The following is a 20,788-nucleotide window of genomic DNA, read 5'->3' as shown; positions in this document are numbered from 1 at the left end:
GGTAGCTGGTGTGGCATCTCGACCGGTACTGATTCGGACCCTTACTCTCGATGATGTCGCCAAGGCCCTGGGCATAGAGGAGCTCCTTCAGTCGGGACACCTCGTCCTTCAGCTCCCTCACCAGACGGTTGTTGGGGTCCTCGTTGATGACCGCATTGCAGCGGATCTGCTTGGCCCGGTCGGCGTACCTGTCCAGAGGCAGAAGATATGCTAGTTGACTTTGATTTCCAGTTGCCAAGGATCTATGGTATATTTTTTCAGAGCAGAGCATGAAGGAAGGAAGTGTTTGTACTGCACTTTAAAGCTCTGTACACTGTACATTGTAATTACATTTTCAACTGGATGGCATATCACTTTGGTCACACATTTGAAGGCCAATAAAATATTTGGATTGCAGGGTTGCCAAATTTTGTCAGTTGGTTGAAGTGAGATTTTCAATTTGAGACCAGCATGCACACTCTGAACTTGCCACATGCAACTGACCTAATGGTCACAAAAAGGTTTTCAGCCAGATTGAACCGGACCCAGAGATAGCTTTATTTGGATTCTATTCATCTCTGCAAACTCAGAGCCATTCAGTGCACCACACTGTCATGTAGGGGATGATAATTGCCAAGAAAATGACTTTGCAGGAAATCTGATATTGTGCCTCAATTCAAGGCCTGGTTGACAGAACTCATTTGTGTATTGCACATGGAAGAAAAAAAAAAGAAAACGCTATGAAACAATGGACAATCTTAAAAAATTCTACATTATCTGACAGTCATTCTTGGGCAACCTGTTAAAATATAACATGGAGCTTGGCTTAGACTGGGCAGTGGTGCAACACACTCCCCTTTTCTTTTCTGTTTGTTTAATGTGCTACTAGGATGCATTTTAGGTTTATGTCCGTTCTATGGAATATGTGGGTAGGCGGGTTTGCATATGTATGAGTGTTGTATGTGTGTGTGTATGGATGTGGTATGGATGTATGTGTATGTTTACAGGGGTGTTTTTTTTCTTCTATCTTCTTTTGTGTGTGTGTGTCCCTGTTTTTTCTCTGTCGCTTCTATGGTTTAATCCAGGCAATAATATTCTGTCGTATCTATATCTCCGAAAACACTAATACAAATATTGTTATAAAAAGGTTATCAGCCGATCAACAGAGAAAACAGAACTGAAAATGTAAAAACGTACTAGGCAGACCATAACAGTGCAGAGCTCAATTCAAAACAGTATATGTAAGTGAACAGACTTGGGAAAAGATAAGAGAAGATAATATGATCCTTTATTAGTCCCACAAGTGGGAAATTTACATGAGAGTGATGATGAGAATTGGTCCCACTCAATAACACAACAGATGGTGGATGCAACTATGTGGCATTCTTGGGTTGAAGTCTCTCCAAGTCCTTATCTCTCCATGTTCCTTACCTTAGGGTACTGAGGGTCTCATCATAGTTGATATCTGCTGGGCTGAGGGCAGCAACCATAGCAGTTCGAGAGTTGCCACCTACACAAGAAAGTGATCAAAAGGCCTATATCAGAATAACAAAAGAACATTATAGCTGCCATTGCCTGACTAAGCAAATTTCGCAGCTGAAAGATCCGAAAAATTACTCTGTTTTCTGAATCCACAACATTCCACAGGAATTTAGAACATCAGCATACAGCAAGAATCTTACTTACAACGAGTGAGGCCCTGTGACTGGTGTTCAGAGTTAGCATTTTAGGGCCTAATGATTATCTAATGTATCGTCACACAAAAGGCATTTGGTGGTTATGGTGACGTGGGCAGGTAAATCATTTCTCCCAGAAAATCGATTTACTCATCCTGTACATTTTAAACAGCTGCGCAACACACCATGCTGCATGAAAACAGCTATTACTTTTTTAAGTGAAGTGATTGTCACATGTGATACACCGCAGCACAGCACACGGTGCACACAGTGAAATTTGTCCTCTGCATTTAACCCATCACCCTGTGTGAGCAGTGGGCAGCCATGACCGGCGCCCGGGGAGCAGTGTGTGGGGACGGTGCTTTGCTCAGTGGCACCTCAGTGGCACCTTGGCGGATCGGGATTCGAACCGGCAACCTTCTGTTTACGGGGCCGCTTCCTTAACCGCTAGGCCACCACTGCCCCTCTCCTGTAAATGACAATTGGTCTGTGAGCTGCACCTAGACTAAGTGCATCTGCCTGCTGGTGCGCTGGAGGGGTCATCAGGTTATCTATCACATGATATCTATTTCATAAATTGCCTCTTTGTGCATCTACAAAGCACCTAATATAGATACATAGACATAAATAATGAGAAGCCTATAGTAGTGTGGTAACATAATGGAGGCTCATACCCAAATTCTCTCTCAGCAGCCAGGTCAGCACAGAGTCTCTGTAGGGAATAAAGCTCTCCACCTTCTTCTTCTTCTTGTTCTTAAATCCGCCAAACACACAGCTGTTTCAATACAGCATTTCACAACCACAAAATGCATCAAAATGTTTGTCAGGCAGGACTGAATTACCTTGTTTGATCCAGAATCCTGAAAGAAGCCAAACGAGTATTGTGTGTGAGATGAATCATAAAAAAACCTGCTATATCACATTCCGAAGTATACTCACCACCTCAGCCAGAGCAGATATGACTTTACCCAGGGTTGTCAGGGATTTGTTGATGTTGGCTCCTTCCTAAAAGAAGAACATTAGATACCTTGAGCATTTTCCATGTAACCAAAAGAGTAGGAGAAACACAAGAATACAACCACACATTGATTTATTGATGTCTTGCGGGTAAATACAGAGGGTAGAGGGACAGTTTTACACTGTGCCGTTGTTACATCTTTTGTGTTTCAGCATTTTCATTAAAACGTTACTCTGAAATAGACACCAGTGCCAACATGAAAAGAGCATAAAACTGATTGCTGAAGAGGAAATAGATGAAAAAGTTATTGAAAAAAACTCAACCTTCAGTCTGGTGCCTTTGGCCCCTGTGGAGTCGGCTCTCTCACTGCCAGCCAGATCCACCAGGCTGATTTTGCTGACCTGTAAGTTTAAAGTTTCATGTTTTTTTTTTTGGTAATACAGTAACATACGATGACAGTACAGAACAAACAAAACACCACAACAAGGCGAAATGGATATAGATGTAATCTAAATTTTAAATATAGAACATAAAAATCAGGAGCCCAGATGAACCACGTCCACGTGTCAACCACCGTCAAGTGCAGTGCCTGTCAGCACCAGGGCTACCCGGCACCCGGCAGCCTCCAGCAGTGTATTAAAGGCTGAAACCAGCTGTACCTTCTCAGAGGTGTTGTCCGTTTCCGAGTCATGGCGCTTCTGGGTGAAGATGATGTTGAAGACGGCGTGAGAGCGGCTGCTGGTCTCATTCATGTTGGTGGCCGCCACAGTCCTGCGAGACAGGGGGACGCAGTAAACGATGGCGCGGCGTCACCAGTGTAAAGGAGTGAGAGATTTGACCGTGCTGAGCTGTACCAACACGTAGCGCCATCGATGCTTCAACGCCCTGTGTTCCCATCAGGGTAAGCGTGCACATAATGGAAGCAGGAAGATGGACAACAGAGGGCGGAAGTCAAAAAAAATATCTTTTCCATGGGCCACAATGCGGAAGAGCCCAGAGCCGAGAAGCACCAGCTGATGCTTCAGCAAACCGGAATCATGCACACCGGACTTTTCTTCGGTTCACCAACTGTGGCCTGTTTGTCGGTGTGTATTACTAAGCAAAGGAATTTTGAGCAGAGGCTGACAAACAGTCCTTTTGAGCAGATCCATGTCCCGGAGAAACACCAAAGCTGTCTGGGATGCACGCGTGCAAGTCGGTCCAGTCCTCTTAGCGCTTTTCCAGACATGTAAACAACGTCTCAACGTTAATTGAGTCAATTTATTGTGTTTAAATACAAAAACTACTCTTGCACAGAAACAGCGGCTTCCCCACAAGAGCAACCAATTAACCGGCTAATTAAGTTCTTGGCAACCAGCAGACTCCAACGAAACAGTAATAAACTCCCGCAAGTAGACAATAAACCGTTAAAAGACAGTTTAGTGCAGCACAACAAACAAATGCTGTACACAAATGAGCGGTCTGTCACCTGGCCTTGTTTCCTGAGTCCATCAGGTCCTGGATGTCGTTGTAGGACGTGACGGCCAGCTTGGACAGATCCTCCACGTACGGCCCCAGAAGGGGGTGCTCCCGAACTCGGAGGTTCCCTTTGTTTTTGGGATTGAGCAGATCCCGCACGCGCTCACAGTAGATTTCCATGTAGCTCACCTGGATGGGCAGAGATGTATATGTGTGTGTGTGTGTGTGAGATGGGGTTTAAAATGGCCGTGCATTGCCTCTGTCTAATTAATTAAGGCAGCAACTCTTACCTCCACAGAGTAGGACATGCTGTTGTCGTTATTGCTGTCATTAATCTTGGTGAACAGGTCTTCACACAGCTGGTGGGTGGCAGACAGAGACACAGAGGGTGAACAGTCAGTGCTGTAAAACGAACAATAGCCGTGATGGTGTGTGCCGATCCGGACTGTAAATGGGGTCTGCAGGCTGACCGTGTATAATCCTGTTTCATTTAGCTCCCTTCGTGTTTCTCGCCCATTGTTGTGCGCACATTCAGGCTTGCAAGCCCTTAATACTAACAGCCTTTTGATATGGTGGGACATGTTTCTGCCAACAGGCATCAATAGACCGCCTTGTGGCAGCTTTTACAGCAGGGATTTTCACGGGCCTTCTGACCCTTCATGACCCTAACAATCATGTGTAAAGCCACTGGGCCAATCAGAATCAGTGATTTTAAAACATCACTATGCAATTTGGATAGTGATTTGTGTCATGTGACCGTCATTACCCTATTGCATTTAAGACAATAATGGTCTTAATGCTACAACATGCTACATGTAAAGTCGTCTTGATTCTACTGGATAGCTTAGGAGTCGCCTGGCTTCTACTTATGATCTCAGCTACATGTATCTGTACCAAAAACAAAATCTGGGCTGGATTCTGAGAACTCTGGCCTATTGCTGTACCTACTGTAATGTACTGTGCTGAACAAAAGAACCTCGTTCCGGAAATATTACGGTCAATTAGCCATTTAAATGTTGATTCTACAATACTTCACTGCATCAACAATGGAAATTCAGCATTGGTCTGAATTTCACAGATTCTTATAACTATGCAGATAGACCATTGCAACACTGCTGCTAAAAAAAATCTAATTTGTGAAGAAAACGTAGAGGTCACGTAAGGTTGGATCTGCTTGGACTGTATTCAGTATGTTCATGGTTTATATATAAGACAATGATGACAATGAAAGGCCTCGGATGAGACTGTGTACCAGAGGAATGATGCCCTGCTGGTCCTTTTCTTGTTTGCCCATCATGGTGTAAGATTTGCCGGCTCCCGTCTGTCCGTAGGCAAAAATGCAGACGTTGTAGCCCTCAAAAGCATGAAGCAGCATCTCCTCCCCAATGTCGCGGTACACCTGCTCCTGGGACGCATAGTTGATGTCCTCAGGCTGCGGACAAAGAGGAAGGGATCAGATACGCACCCATAATGCACCAGTGCAGTAAATCATTCATCTGTTAGCACGGCTCATGGCATTCGAGGTTCCTTCTCAGAAGCCGGTCTGCATTATTCATTTCCGCACACCTCTCCGACACTAAAAGCTAATTTCAGTGACAGGCTTCATGCCGTCGCGTAAAACTTCCCATATTCAAAATGATGGATTTAAATATGAATGTAGCAACATAATATACAGTATAGATGAATGAATGAATGAATGAATATGTTCTGTGGAATCTGTGGTAAAATTCATGACATGGAATGATGATCACGTGTTTGAATTCCTGTGTTTAGTCGCTTAATCGCCGGCATCACTCACCGAGGTGTGGGACCAGTAGGAGTAGTCAAAGTTGAAGCTCTTGTTCTCTTTCGGTACTTTAGGGTTGATTATGGCTGAAACACAGAGCAGCGAAGACACGGCGTTATAACGACGGCACACTGACAACAAGCAGGAAATGCTGAGTCACGTCAGGCTCCCAGGAAACAATTTAGGAAATTACAGACATGCAGGATTCCATGGATCTGGATATGGAGCAGGCACTGATTAGAAGGGATGGCTCAGGAAGTTATCACTCAGAATATATATATATTTTTGTTCTTCCTTATTCACGTTCTTACATGGTTTATATAGACATTTCTCAGCTGATAGGTTTGTGTCTGGGTAAATAGCTGATCACATTGAATCAATATTCCAATTGAAAAATTGGTTTAAAAAAAAAAAAAAGTATGGTTTCAATCTGGAAATGGATGATTATGATAAACAATACTGTTTTATAGCAACAGGTTAACCTTCTGAAGAGAAGCATTCAGGGTATTTCTCACATGCACATGGTTACTGTATATGATAAAATACAGTAATAACGTGTTTAGTAATATTACACATATATACCAAGATGGTGCCCAGTTGGGAGAATAGCTACTACGCCAGCTGCCTGTACTTCAACAGAGACCCACCGAAGCAAGTCTATTTCATCCCCAGGAATTGAAAATGAGAGTATACGATGCTGTATTTTGTCATATTTTTATGATTCGTGAAGAGTTGGGTGCAGTCCAAGGTCAGCTCGCTTTCGACCTCGTTGAATATATAGAGTAAAAAATGGTTATAGGGCGCACACGATAAGCAGTGCGCCAGCAAGCAAACGACTGAAATACTAAACGGCATGTACCAATGGATGTGAAAAAGAGGAGGGGAAAGCTCAAGGACAAGAGCAGCAGAGCCGGAGAGCCGATTGTATCAGACACGTCCAAATTACAGAGCTGCTGAGTCATCAGTCTCCGACGAAAAACCGGGCGGGGCACATTAGCAGCTGAATGGCGAATGGAGGAGCTTGGCCAGCCAGGTGACTTTAAAAAAAGAAGGACCATCGTCATCATAAAACCTACTTTTAACTGCCTCGGTCATCGCTTCCTGCCCGCCTGTGCACTGTGACGTCATTGGCTGACCGGCATTTGGTGTGCTCGTCGCTCCCTCGTCCTCGGGCGGATGCCTGCCTGTGACTCCTCACATACTGTCTCTGTCCCGCCATCTCTCACTCACACGATTACTCACGTATATTAAAAAAAAAATGGACATTAAAAGTGTTTTATGTACTGAACTGATGATTACGCAACCTCGGCTCGTTGGAAGAGAGAGTTGAATTTCGTAGCCATCCTCCCCCGGGGGAAGCGTCCATCTTCAGAGGCACAGGCTAACGGGACAGAGCCCCCTTTCTCTTACACACAGAGATAAGTCCAGAGAACAGAACAGCGCTAATTTAAGATGGAGCCGCAAACGGAAACCAACTGCTCCGAATTTTCTCTCGCTGCTTTCGTCAGGCAGCACTCTCGCCCTCAGAGGAAGTCTAGAATTATAGCCGCAATCTCGGGCCGATCAATGCTTTGAAATTAGATGCCCGCTTTTTTGGCCCGAAGGCACTCTGGTGTCGCTGAGCAGTCATATTAAAACCGGACCACTTCCTTTCCAGGTTTCCAGTAAACTGGCCCCACTGAAAAGGTTCATTTGAGGAGGCCATTTACGGAATCACCACTAGATGGGACTGATTGTTGGCGAGGTACCTTAGCATACAAGGCAAAAAGAATATACTGAAATGTCAAAATTATAAATAATTGATTTATGTGTAAATACAAATTGCCATAATTATCAATGCTTGATTTATGTGTAATGTAATGATATGTATAAATACTCAATTCAGCTACATTTATGTAAGAAAGAAATCCCAATAGTGTATTACTGGACATTTTATGAACCTTTCTAGAAGTGGACATTTTATGAACCAATCTTTCTAGAAGTGCTTACGTTTGAATTAAGAATATAGGGCAGCAGAGTCAGGTTTCACGGTCATTTCCAACAGCACAGTTACTGGATTAGGAGAGACGTGGATCTTTACAACTCATCCGGATGTCAGACTTGCACAGAACACGCACGCTTACACCCACACACACATTCACACACACAGCGCAATCTCACTGAGAGAGGGATCAGGATATAATCCTCACCCTGGTGAGACCCCCTCACCCCTGAGGTATTCGTGTGTCCCTGCCATCGCTAGGGACAACCTAGTCCCTCATCAGCCCAGACTTTTGCCAATCCGTTTATCTCACCAGCGCCTGTTGTTCTGCATCACTGTAAAACCGAGATGCTCTACTATCACCAAAAAATTCCACTCAGTAAATTCAACGGGGTTAGCATGTAACTGCATACAAATTACATATTTATTCCACATCACACACAATAATAACCAACTGAGGTCTTTGTGGTACAAATGATACAAATGCAACCATCATGCTGCAACTGCAATAGTCATATGCAAGATTTAAATGTTGTTAGTTCTGTGCAGCCAGCATCAGTCATTCTGTGTCTAGAACTGGCAACGTCAATTAGAACACTTCCACCTATAGCATGAATTTTTTTGGACGGATAACGTTCTCTGAAATTGTGAATTTTTTCTGTATTTTTCACTTAAAAATTAGTGTGCGCAACTGACTTTGGGTCGCAACAGTTTTTGTTTTTTTGCAGCTAGAGCCTACCGTATTTACCAGGAGCTACCTCCCCTCCACCTACCATTATAAATACACACAGTACTAATACAAGCATAAGCACAAAAATCTATTTAAATCTATAATAATTATAAAATACCATTTATTTGCTGTGAACCTGAAGTGGCATACGCATGTGCTGAACATGAACTGACCAATGTAAACAAGCCGAAGACGTCTGCAGGCCTGAACCATGCCACCGCTTACACACACCGTCCTTGGCTATCTGTATATGAAATGCATCATTGCATAAAGCACTTCTATGCTGCATAAAATGGCCGTCCATATGTGAATAACTGCATCCTCTGGCTTTGCAGGCTGCAGTCACTGGGGTGTATAGTGATCTCTTGTGTGGCTCTAAGTGCGCGCAGCTCAAAAAAGCAGGGCTGAACTGCCCATGGGAGTCCCAATTCCAGCATTATACACGGCCTGCTCTGCTTTTATAAGCAGAGTCAGCAGCGTGTGTGTGTGTGTTTAAGTGCCTCAGTGTACTAGGCTGACTGATATATAGGCTGACCCTGTCCGATGGCTGTTATATGTCCCCATTTTTTGTAACAAAATTCAGTATACATGAGCCATAATAAGCAAATAAACTGAATTCTGCCCTCACACTCCAATATGATTCTTAATCAGTGATCAAGCAGAGTTCTGCTCGGTTCATTTAACATATCACAGCTGCTGTGTGTAACCTCAAGACAAACCCAAGCAACAAAGCGACAGGCTACTGAAACGGACTGACTCTCCTGGAATTTACAATTCTGTATGAATTGTATGAAAGCTCACCTCATTTCTATACAAGTTTTCTGGAATATAAGCTTTGTGAGACCACAATGGGGCCATATAAACTCTACAGATACTGAATACTACATTAAAAGGAATATGTAAATGTCTTTATTCTTTTACAGTCAGACAATGCCATCCATCTCGTGGTGCTTCCCTAAATTACATGGAATAGATTAGACCAAGACAATGGACGCCAACAGTGTAGTAGCCTAGGGGTAACACACTCGCCTGTGAACCAGAAGACCCAGGTTCAAATCCCACTTACTACCATTGTGTCCCTGAGCAAGACACTTAACCCTGAGTTGCTCCAGTCCCTGTCCCTGTAACTACTGATTGTAAGTTGCTCTGGATAAGGGCATCGGATAAATGCTGTAAATGTAAATGTAAATGCTTCCATATGTGCTTCTGCTTGCATTTGGGGTGACATGTCACATGCTTGTTTGCTACTGTTTACTATCGACACACGCTATCCTGATCATGGCACACAACTCATTGTTGAAAGCATGTTGCAAGCATTCAATGGGCCGACCCTACTGACTTTGATGCAATATTTGAAACAACAGAACACATATGTACAACATAGGAACACAAGGACATGTCCTGTCATGTACCATAATACATCCAGGGATCACAGGACCTCAAGGACACAGGCATCCATACATGTCAGACTGCACTAGCAGACATGGCACGTAGTGCTGCAACACCTCCCAACACCACCCAACACATCCATATCTGGAGTACAGCCTGTGAGAGGCAGCAACTCACACTGAGCTTGGACAGTTCACCCCATTCAGGAAGACTCTACGTGTCAGGTTGCTCACGTCGCTCCGTGTTTGTGGAAACTGTGATGGGTTGGGCGGCCCCAGCTAACCAATCCCAGAAGCCAGTGGCCGTGATGGGGAGTTGCACCTGTGACCGCTGTGTAAATGTTTAATGGCAGATGTGGTGCTTGCTTTCAGTCCCATCCCGGCAACCTGATTTTGTCTTATTACACAGGAAGCCGGTCTGTAAAACTCTTGAGGACATGTCCAAATGGACCACATTTTGTTCGAAATGCTTCTTTATACATTTTGGTCTGCAGAGTCTGCTCAGTGATTCATACCTGCCAGCATGAAGCTACAGTAAGTCGCCAAGCCTAGAACGACGAGCGTGTTTTAGTGATTCCAGGCTATAATACACCAATTTGTCCACAGTCTAACAAAGTACTGGTGTGCAGCAGATATCTGGCTACTGGTGGAAGCGCTGAAAGCCCTGAGAGATGCCAGTCTCTCCACTGACAGAGCCAAGTCAATTAAGCTCACGTTTAAATAAAGGAACAGCCAATTCAAAATACTTTAAAAGGGCATTTTGATGCCATTGCTGTACAAGCAAATCTACTTTAGAAGTCATGTGTGCTTGGCCCTTAATGAAACTGCATCTTTCATGAAAAACAAAATTTCGTAGTAGATAATATACTGAAAGTACTGACTGTGCATGCATGATGAAATGTCACATAACCAGTCCAGAGCATTTTCAGACCTTTTGCAGGAGGATCAAATCAATGTCTGAAAACCCAGCTCTAGAAGCCCACAGACCACTTTTTGTCATTGTAAAACACTACAGCACAGCACGAGGTGCAAACAACAAAATGTCTCCTCTGCATTTAACCCTTCAACTTTACTGAAGGCACCCGGGGAGCAGTGTGTGGGGACGGTGCCTTGCTCAAGGGGACCTCAATGTCAGCTTGACATTTCAGGATTTTCCTTACCCACTAGGCCTCCATTGCAGGAAGAAGACGGAAGGACAAAGCTAAAGGCATACCAATGATAAAGGTTTTTAGCAGCTTAGTAGTCAATCACTTCACCAGGTCCCAACAAACATAAGCCTTATGACCTCTTCAGACCTTGTGGATGATCCTCTCTGTATATTTGTGCAGACCTTGTAGATACAACATGGATCCTGATGCATTTCAAGGAATCAAATCCCCACTCTTAATGCAAATAATGAATCAATTCCAAACACATTGGTGTTTTTAAGGGGTGCAAGACATCAATGCCTTTTAAATAAATAGTCTGAGGGAATTAAAAGAACAAGCGCACAATGAAAAACAAGGCAAATGCAACACAATGCCAACACGCCTCACAAAAAAATCAGGAGTGATTGGTTTAACATTACCTTCAGGATCGATAAATTATCCATTTGTGTGTGTGATGTTTCAGATTGGGTTGCCAGATCTTACAAAGACACAAATAACAAGGTTTTAAATCTGAAACAAGCCCAAAGCTGCTTATAATACTGACTATTTCAACATACTGTGATAGCATATACAAGCTTCTCTTTAGACAGGGGACATTAGTTGAATTGGTACTCTTTGAATCTGATCCAGTACCTATCTGCTAAAAGAATGTGGTTTATACCTGACTACTCTAAACCATATTTAGACCTTAATGTTTCTGTAGGACGAGGTCCTCTACTGAAACTATTGAATATTTCCAGTTCTCCCACGTCTCTTCACTGAGCCAGACAATCAACCCACTCCCCTGAATAGAGAGAAAGGGGATTCAAGGCAGAAAGACCCACAGCAGGGGTGCAGACCACAGGAAAACCAAGCCCAGAATGTCTCTGTTCGGTGGGGGCTTGTCGCACAGCCCTCCCAAGACCACCAAGCTTTCTTTGTCAGCCTGATGACGTATACAGCAGTGAGTCATGGATAAAGGTCAAAAACACGTATTACTGAATGAATCAATTAGAATGTTTTAACCTAATTCAAATGTTCCCATTACAAAATGCATTAAAGTAAGACCATGAAGACAGGATCCTGTACAAGCCACTTTCCCAGAGGGAAAACCCTTTAGCAGTCCTCTTGGAGCTGTGAGGACAGGGCAGATTATTCCCAAATAGCCCCGTCAGTCACTTAGATCACTGCCATTCTTCTGCTTTGTGGGAACGGCCTATTGAGCCGTATCCAGCCTCCTCGCAGGACAAAGCAGCAGAGCCAGTGGTACAAAAGACCCGGCTGGGCTCCTTCCCCTGTCCAGGCCAGGCTGCCAAACACAAGCGGCCATTTAAAGCGAGCTCTCTGGAAGCAGCAGAGAACGTTCCTCGTGACGTCATTTATTACGTTCTCCTGATCAAGTCCTGTGGGACCGTGAGACAAGTATGTGTGTGTGTGGGGGAGAGAAATATGGAGACAGAGGGTGAGAAGATGTCTGGTGGGTGTCTGTACACAGACAAGTTTCTGATGTGGGCGTCTTAGAAAAAGGTGACCAAAACGGCTTCCCTAGCAAACCTCGACCGACCGTCCTTGCAGGTAATCTTGCATGTCAGATTGATTTTGTGCATGACTTAAGCCTCTGCTCTCTCAGCCGAGCTGCGTTTACGCCCTGTGCACTCGGACGATACGACCCAGACTGAAAAGGAGACGCATTTATTTATGGCTCAATTTAGCTTCGGTGTTTCCAATTTCCGATATAGGCCTTCCAGGTACGTCCAATCAATACGCATGACGTTAGCCCACATGACGTTAGCCCACATGCCGTAGCGTTGGTATCCGGGCAGGTATAATGCAAGGTCATATCCCTGTGGGCTTTCTATTCCAACAAGAAAGGCCTATGCACACTACCAATGCACAGTCATGGACACGCCCTTGCTGCCAGTGAAATGTGTCAGGTCACTGACACCCCAACGTGATGCAAGCAATGCTAACACACCTTTTAAGCAAACACAAAACATTTTTTTTTTCCTTTTCTCATCATGTTGAAGCTTCATCACACTGTCCTGTAATTAAGGGCTTTAATGGACGAGTACAGTTCTCCGTTACCCACCCAGGAAATGCCACGCACGCACCTCCCTGCCTCAACACGCATTAAAGTCCCTCTAAAAGCTGCCTGTACGAGGCGCAAATAACCACAGAAGGAGGCATGCACATCATACCGAATATTCCATCCCAGCGTACTCGTTATTCAAGCCAAACTCTGATTCAAATGCCTGTGTAATGAGGCTTGCGGCATATATCGACAAATGTTGTCATAATTAACAATTATTTGTCACTTTGTATGTGCAAATCATGTGCCGTAATGTGCTATAATCACCGGCATTAATGGGTTTCATAACTTCCAAAACCTCACTGCAAATTAAAACCGTACAATTCAGTACATGCTCTCCCCGTGCTGGCGCGGGTTTTCTCTGGGCCCTCCGGTTCCCTCATGTACGCTAGGCGAATTGGTGACTCTGTATGTAGGTGTGAGTGTGTAACTGAGTGTGCTCCCTGCCCTGTGTCTCCAGCAGCCGCAACCCTGAAAGTGAGTGCGTATATTATAATCTACTTAATCTATTGACAGTTGCTGTATTACATTTTATAATCAGGGTTACATTTCACTGCCTGTTATATTTATATGACTATATAAATGCATCTATATTAAGTCATCAAACAAAGATTTACTGTTTTCTACAGACAAATTGTATTATTTATCAAATGTTGCAAGAAAGCTCTGAAAAATGTTGTTATGTTCAGAAGCGGGCACATTGTCCTATGTGGTGTCATGCTGCATATGAATGATTGTTCATTGTCCGTCGTCCAATGAAATATGGACAATGTGTTTTTCTCCAAACCTAGATTTGATTCGTTCAAAAGCCAGACATCCGACCTAAGGATCACTTTAACAAGTCCATTACCATGCCAGGTCCACACACACACACACACACACATAAACACACATATTTGTGTGCTTTCAGCAGTGCTCTGTCATTTTCTGTTGGTGTCAGGTTGCCATGGGCCTAATTAAGAGCTCTATTGTGCCTTTAGATCTGCGGGTGAACCAGGCCATCAGCGGCAGGTAGCCTCCAGCATGAAGCTCTTGTATATAAAGGATAGGGAAATGAACCTCAATCGACAGTTAACAACATCCATCGGAGAAGAAATGAATCAAGAAGAAGAGAAGAAAAAACAGAAATGGACGCCTTGTTGTTGTCTCCAGCCACCCATGACAGGAAGGACAGAGTGGCAAAAGGAGGAGACGGCTAAATTAGGCCAAACGGTAAATATTTCAGCAGGCCTCATGAATTATTGACAAATGGCATTGCCTTGCCGCGAAGCCTGGAAATCAAATCTCTCTTCAGCCGCCACCCAGCCAAGTTCCCCCAGCGTGCAGCAGTTTCCCAGGAGTCGTTCTCCCCGCGGACACCTACACACCCCGGAACCACCCAGTAGCAATTCACTGGGATTGAAAACATTAAACACGTGTTGTACGTTTCTCTTAATATTCTGACAAAAAAAAAATGCGTGCACTTATGAAGATTAGAATAAACACTAATTTGATGCTTCCTTATCACATGCAAACATCATGACATGTTTTTAATATAAATCAAATCACGGCAACATTTCATTACAGAAGCAAGTTAATCAGCGGCGACCCTACAGGAAATGGTGATGACGTCGTACTGCAACGCAGGTCTTAGGTTAATTAACAGAGCAAACAATCGCCCCTGGATTTCATCTCCACCTATTATCTGAAATTCATAAGCAAAAATGTAGAAAGCACAGGCAGGAGTCCAGCTCGGTGCAACAAAATGGCTGCTCTCGGGTTCCATTTCACATGAGCGGGTGCGGCCATACGATGAACCCTCGCGATGAGGGGGTGAAAGAAGGACAACAGCCGCCGCGGCGGAGCGTGCGTGCGACAGGAACAGATGGGGCCACAGGGAACATCAGGGAGGCCGAAGCCCATCAGCGGATGAATCCCGCTGAGAGCCGGAGCGGGGCAGGGGGGGGGAGCTGGGTACTCACTGGTGGTGTTTCCGGACATCTGGATGATGCACTTGCTCTCCTTGCCGATCTCCCGCGAGTTGAAGGGCCGCACCCGCACCGCCACCTTCACCGAGGCCCCGGCCATGGCGCCTCCTTCCCAGGCTCCTGCTCTTCAACTACAGATGGGTGTCAGCACCTACTGGGGAGAAACCACATATATCCAGATAGTTTTTTGGTTTTTACACTTTATAAGGACCATCTGCAATATAAATACACTTTAAAGATCCCGTATTATGAAAATTGTCACTTTGTGAGATTATTTAACATTAATACGAGTCCCCCTAGCCTGTCTGTTGTCCTGCATAAGCTAGAAATGGCGATATGTGTGATGAGAACCCTTTATTGCTGCTGCAATACACACCATGTCTGGCCATCAACCCGACCGTACATTTACACAAACAGCACATATGGGGTAGACAGGTCAGGAAAACAGGGGAGAGGAGGAGAGTAAAATGGCCACACAAAAAGTCACTCGCAATGGGGGGCATAAAGAGAGCTTTGGCCATTTGTCCCCTTATGATGTCATGAGGGGAAAGGTTACCTCCCCTTTCTCATGCTTTGTCCACCCAACCCTCCCCTAAAAAAGTAGCTCCACCGACCGTCATGGCTTGAAAGCGTGCGAAACATTGCAGTTGTAAAAATGAGCAGAAACGTATTTTTTTTAGTTCTGTCACGGAAGACTCTGAAGAACCAGTGGGTTCATTTTAATTTTTTCTGGAAAAACAAACATGACTTCCAGTGTGGTGCAAACAGGAAGTCGTATCTGCGTTCTTTCCAGAAATATATATATTTTTTAATTTAATGTTGAGGACCTTTATTGGGGAACACATGCATATTCACACTTGGACATAGCCATTTATAATTAGAGGGCAGGGTCTCACTAAAGGACAATAAAGGACAAGGAGTCCGGTCCACTACTTACACACACAATATAATTTATTTTTATTTCGAGCGACAGTCAAATTCATTTCCACTCCATTATAAAAGTTTTCGAGGTTAAGCAGCTAGGATGCCTGAGGGCCGTATTCCTTCAGCAATCAGCAGGCACGACTTTTTGCGAGCTGCATATGATCCGAAGAAAGGTCAAGAGGGCAGTCGCCATGACTACAAGGCCATTAAGTGTCTTGAAGGCATCTGGTGGTTAAATTAAACTTGTGCGGAACGCGAGCACAGCGTCTCCGGGATCTGTCCTGAAATGATCGCACTGTGAAAGTTGGAGATTTGGAAACGTGCCTTTTTCAAACCAGCTACGTTGCACCCGATTCCCCACCATTGTGCGGGAAGCCCGAACGCTGGCGAAAAGAGCGGCCGCGGTGAGCCACGGCGCACAGTGGCAGGGGACACGCGGTCCGGCTGCAACAAAAGAAGTGCAGCGGCGGCTAAATGTCAGGCCGCTCGCTAGGATTACGCCGTCCAAATAGCACGCGGACAGGAGCCGTCACCGAGCAGGGCCCGCGGGCCCCCAGCTGGGCGTGCGCGTGTGATAGACAGAGACAGGGACAAAATGAAGACCAAGCCAGTAGCCTAATCAGCTCCCCGTCCAACGTCATTCTGCGTTTTAATAAGCTGGAGAGGGGCAGGGCGGACGTCCGCTTATCACTGACTGAACGAGGACGCCTGCTGACCCGAGCTAATGAATCGTCAATGGCCGGGCCCTGATCGTGACTGCTGTGTCATTCATTCATTCTTTTTTTTTTTTTTTTATCCAGTCACGTTCCGTGTCATGAGAACTCGTCCTTTAGGCCCATTAATGAGCAACGACCATCTGGCAAAACTAACATCTGACTCGAATAGATTCCTACACGAGACCTGTGATATATCACATCAGTGTCATTCGTAAAAGGCGATATGCAGGGGTCAAACTTAATCTTGCCTGATTAGAAATGGTACACATGAAAATGGTTGACGAAACCGGTGTTTAATTTTGAAATAGCGTCATCCCACCATTACTCCGGCGCAACGTGCTTGGGGCCTATCGACAGATTCACTATCGATCCGCTTTTCCCCGAGATCCATCTCCTCTCACCTTAAATACACCGTTATACGGGGCCCTGGACACGGTGACTGGTGCCGCCAATGGGCCTTATAGGAGATGTGCTGCCACAATGCTGCAGTTCCCACGGACGTACACGCCTATTTATTTATCGCTGAATGCAATATTCGGGGTTATGAAAGGGCGTGGTCAGGCTTTTTATTTTTTCTTTTACCGGAGGAAGAGGTTCGGAATGCAAACATCCACGTCCTCCATTTTGAAAAGTGACCGCGGAGGGGAGGCGATAACCATCAATACATACCTGACATCGGTACAAAAAAAATACATTTATTCCAAAAAATAAAATGCCCGTAAATTATTTCATTATTATCGTGTAATGTGTCTGTTGCCGAACATTTACATTTTTTAAATAAACGTACTATTTACGAATTGATCGTTTTGTTTCATTAAATATATTCTCGGTCCACGACATGATTTATAAAAAAAAAAAAAAAATGATAATAACTGTCAGTGCTAGTAAAGGTATGCGTATAATGTATCTCAATTAGTTACGAATAGAATCGATTTTTTTATCCATGTCAGCCCTAGAAGAGCATTTATTGGACTGGTAGATGGTAATAATAATAACAGTATTTACCATACTATTATTATTATTACCATCTACCTGTCCAATAAATAGTAATATTAACAACAGCGAGCGGGCTGTTGACGGCCGCGCCCCGGCGGGAGGGGAATGGAACGCCCAGCCTCACCTTCCGAGCCGCGTCCTGTCCCCACGGACACAGGTCCCCACTGGTCCCCGTGCTCTCGTCTCCTCGCGTCCGGCACGGTCCGTCCGGGGTTCGGCGCAGTCGGATGCCCTCGGAGCCCGGGCCGTGGGTGTAGAATCGCTCCGCGGCAAAAGCCAAAATGGCTCTGATGTCTCCTTATTGCGGGGATGCTGAGCTGCGCCGAGCCAGTGACGTCACCGGAGACGGAGGCAGCAGCATCAATGCAGCAGAGAGAGAGAGGGAGAGAGAGAGGTAGAGAGAGAGGGAGAGAGAGAGGGAGAGAGGGAGGGAGGGACGAACGTCCCCGGAGAATTCAGCACACACACACACACAAAGAAGACACCCTGCCTCTCCCAGTCTGTGTTTAACATGAGCATTATGGAGCCATGAGCAAATATTAACTCTGATAAGCGGCCGAAGCGCAGTAGAGCAGGATTTCCCTCTCAGCGACATGTCTCAGCACTGCTGAAACACACCAGCTGCACTTTGCGAATTTCTGGTTTTGTATGTCAACAGCCAGCAAAAAAAAAAGGAAAAAAAGCAAGCAATAAAACGAGAGCACAAAATGTTCAATGTTGGTTTAAACACCACTTTTATTCGCACCTCGGGTGTGGTATTGATTCACTTTCACATAAAATGCACACCCACCTCTCTTCTTCTTAAATACACTGATGAAGTATTGCACTGATGAGTCTCATAATGGAAAATTAAAAAAAAAAACTTTTGGGCACAATTTTAAATTAAAAGAGTTCTGTTTTCTGTTATAGGTTGATTTCAAAGAAAAACACTTAATTATAAACAGCATGGTAATGTAGTGTGAAATATCATTCCTGTGATGGTACTGTATGTACTGTGCTGTGTATTTCTTGATATTTTTTGTATGACATATTGATCAAAGCTGAAGCTTTGGTAAGATGAGGTAATAAATCTTCTTCTTCAGCGCTTCAAGCATTTCATGATGTATTAATAACGTTTACTTTCATGTTCACTGGTAGGAGGTAATGTTAATAGAAAAAATAAATGATTTAAAATGCATATATTGTTAATATTGTTGCTGTGAACCGGCATCACTGTTGCATCCTGATAATCTGTGGGAATTAAGACGGGGCACCCGTCACCCAGTACCCCACATCACCGCTGAGGAAGCGGCGGCCTGCTGTGGAGGGGAGTTATTCCGGCGCGCCCTCTGTAAGGAATCGGCGTGTGTAATGCGCCCACTGTGATGCGACTCCAGCCTGACGTTAATGCTCTCAGCTCCTCCCCAGTGAGTCAGCTTCGCCCCGGCGTTGGGGTGAGATGAGGATCGACGGGCGGAAGAAATCATACATACAGGGGTAGAAAAAATATGTGAAATAATAACGCAGATGTTTAATTTATTAACAAAATTACATTTAAATAACAATACAAAGTATTCCGTTTGGTGCACATCTGGGTAGTATCTGACTGAACCACCCTGGTATCAATAACATAGGTTTATGGAAATAAATACCGGGCCTTGAACTTATTAGATGGAGAAGTCCATCAAAGGAAATGCCATGTGTGTAAAATATGTAGCCATAAAATTTTGAATTGGAAAAAAAAAATGTGCCAAAACACCATGTGCACAGTCCATTGTTGCCGTGGGCAGGGCACAATGCGAGGGGAGCTGACGTGGACGCTCCAGAAAGTACCGTGGCCGAGCAGGAACGGAGTGGAGGGGGGAAGGAGCACGATCGGGTTACGCCGCTCGTGAAATACAGTGCTGAATGTGTTCCCAGGTCTCGCTACGGTTACAGCACGGCCTTCTGCGCTGTCCTTCGCCTCCATTTTGTAATCAGACCATCTCACACCTCTCCGTCCGTCATTTCTCGCCTCCTCCGCCTCATTTTTAGATGTCATTTACCTTATTTGAATAACATTGGTTGGTGTAGGAGCCCATCACGGTCTGTACAGAAAATTACGGAGCCATGTTAGAGCGTCACGATTTGTACATTCAGAATCCAGAGAGAGGCATGATGGGTATCGGCGTCCATTAATGACCCTGGGCCAGGAGCGGGTGATGGTAGAGCGAGGACAGGCCGGAGACTGATGGAGTCCTAGGCCACGAGACACGGCACCGGCCCAGCATCCTCCTCGCTGGCCCTGCCCCCTGTCTCAGCTTAGCGAAGCCGGGTGCTGAATTATTCATCCACATGGAGGTGAGCGCAGTCGCTGAGAGGCTTCCTTAAAGGGACGCCGCCTCGGCACGACACCGCGCTGCCATGGTTCGTTTTTTTTTTTACCTCCATCCGGAAAACCAGATGTGCTCCCACGGGCTGTTCAGCAATCCAAGTTCGTTTTTTACAGCGGCCGCACAAGCATAGCAAGCAAGGGGTACAACAAAGGTGTCTGGGATTTTGATGATGCGTCGTAAAAAATGGTCACAGCTGGTGGCCTTCGCCGTTCGTCAAATTGAAGACGACCTCACATCAACTCTGGAGTTTTCAAATTTGTAGGTCAGCCTGACAGGTTATTTTCTGCTACGCTCCCCCCTCGGAAGAAGTAGACATTTCTCGCTTAGTGCCACGTAAAATACGCCGTTTTGGAGGATTGAACAAAATGTGGTTTCTACGACGTTACTTTTGAAAAAGCATTATGAACCTGCCGTTATTGGCTTGCCCTAATCGGAGGGGGGAGGGTCATGAACCCGTACCACATAAAAACGTACCCAATTAACCCAATATACCAGCAAAAATGCCTGTAAATTGGCATATTTCAGCTGCACAATAGAGACAGAACAGCTTACATAACACAACAAAGCAAAGGGAGCTAATGAAATGTTTTGTTTTGGGGGGTTTTGGCCCTTGAAATTTTTTTCCTGTGGGTAGCAATCACGACTTTTGACCTTTTGGC

At 44.9% G+C, this 20,788-nt stretch overlaps 1 protein-coding gene across 21 annotated transcripts in view; it reads right to left on the bottom strand.

The window, feature by feature from the left end:
- kif1aa (kinesin family member 1Aa) overlaps positions 1-18,133 on the bottom strand; it is a 49,750-nt gene extending 31,617 nt beyond the window's left edge. For 12 of the 21 annotated variants that reach the window (XM_028961336.1, XM_028961338.1, XM_028961343.1 and 9 more), the window contains exons 1-13: positions 17,900-18,133; positions 15,134-15,293; positions 5,870-5,943; positions 5,324-5,503; positions 4,362-4,430; positions 4,082-4,260; positions 3,273-3,384; positions 2,937-3,014; positions 2,595-2,660; positions 2,498-2,515; positions 2,330-2,408; positions 1,411-1,489; positions 46-188 (exon numbers count right to left, since the gene is read on the bottom strand). In XM_028961336.1, coding sequence (XP_028817169.1) covers positions 46-188; positions 1,411-1,489; positions 2,330-2,408; positions 2,498-2,515; positions 2,595-2,660; positions 2,937-3,014; positions 3,273-3,384; positions 4,082-4,260; positions 4,362-4,430; positions 5,324-5,503; positions 5,870-5,943; positions 15,134-15,239 — 1,183 coding nt within the window. In that variant the 5' untranslated portion in view covers positions 15,240-15,293; positions 17,900-18,133. The remainder of the gene's footprint in view (positions 1-45; positions 189-1,410; positions 1,490-2,329; positions 2,409-2,497; positions 2,516-2,594; positions 2,661-2,936; positions 3,015-3,272; positions 3,385-4,081; positions 4,261-4,361; positions 4,431-5,323; positions 5,504-5,869; positions 5,944-15,133; positions 15,294-17,899) is intronic. The other 9 variants (XM_028961349.1, XM_028961350.1, XM_028961351.1 and 6 more) reach the window with 2 other exon arrangements.
- Between the last annotated feature and the right edge of the window lie 2,655 nt (positions 18,134-20,788).

Source organism: Denticeps clupeoides, chromosome 19 (genome assembly GCF_900700375.1).
Source record: "Denticeps clupeoides chromosome 19, fDenClu1.1, whole genome shotgun sequence".
In the NCBI taxonomy this organism is placed as follows: domain Eukaryota; kingdom Metazoa; phylum Chordata; class Actinopteri; order Clupeiformes; family Denticipitidae; genus Denticeps; species Denticeps clupeoides.
Note: the sequence above shows the minus strand (reverse complement) of the source record. Positions and strands in the feature narration are given on the sequence as shown.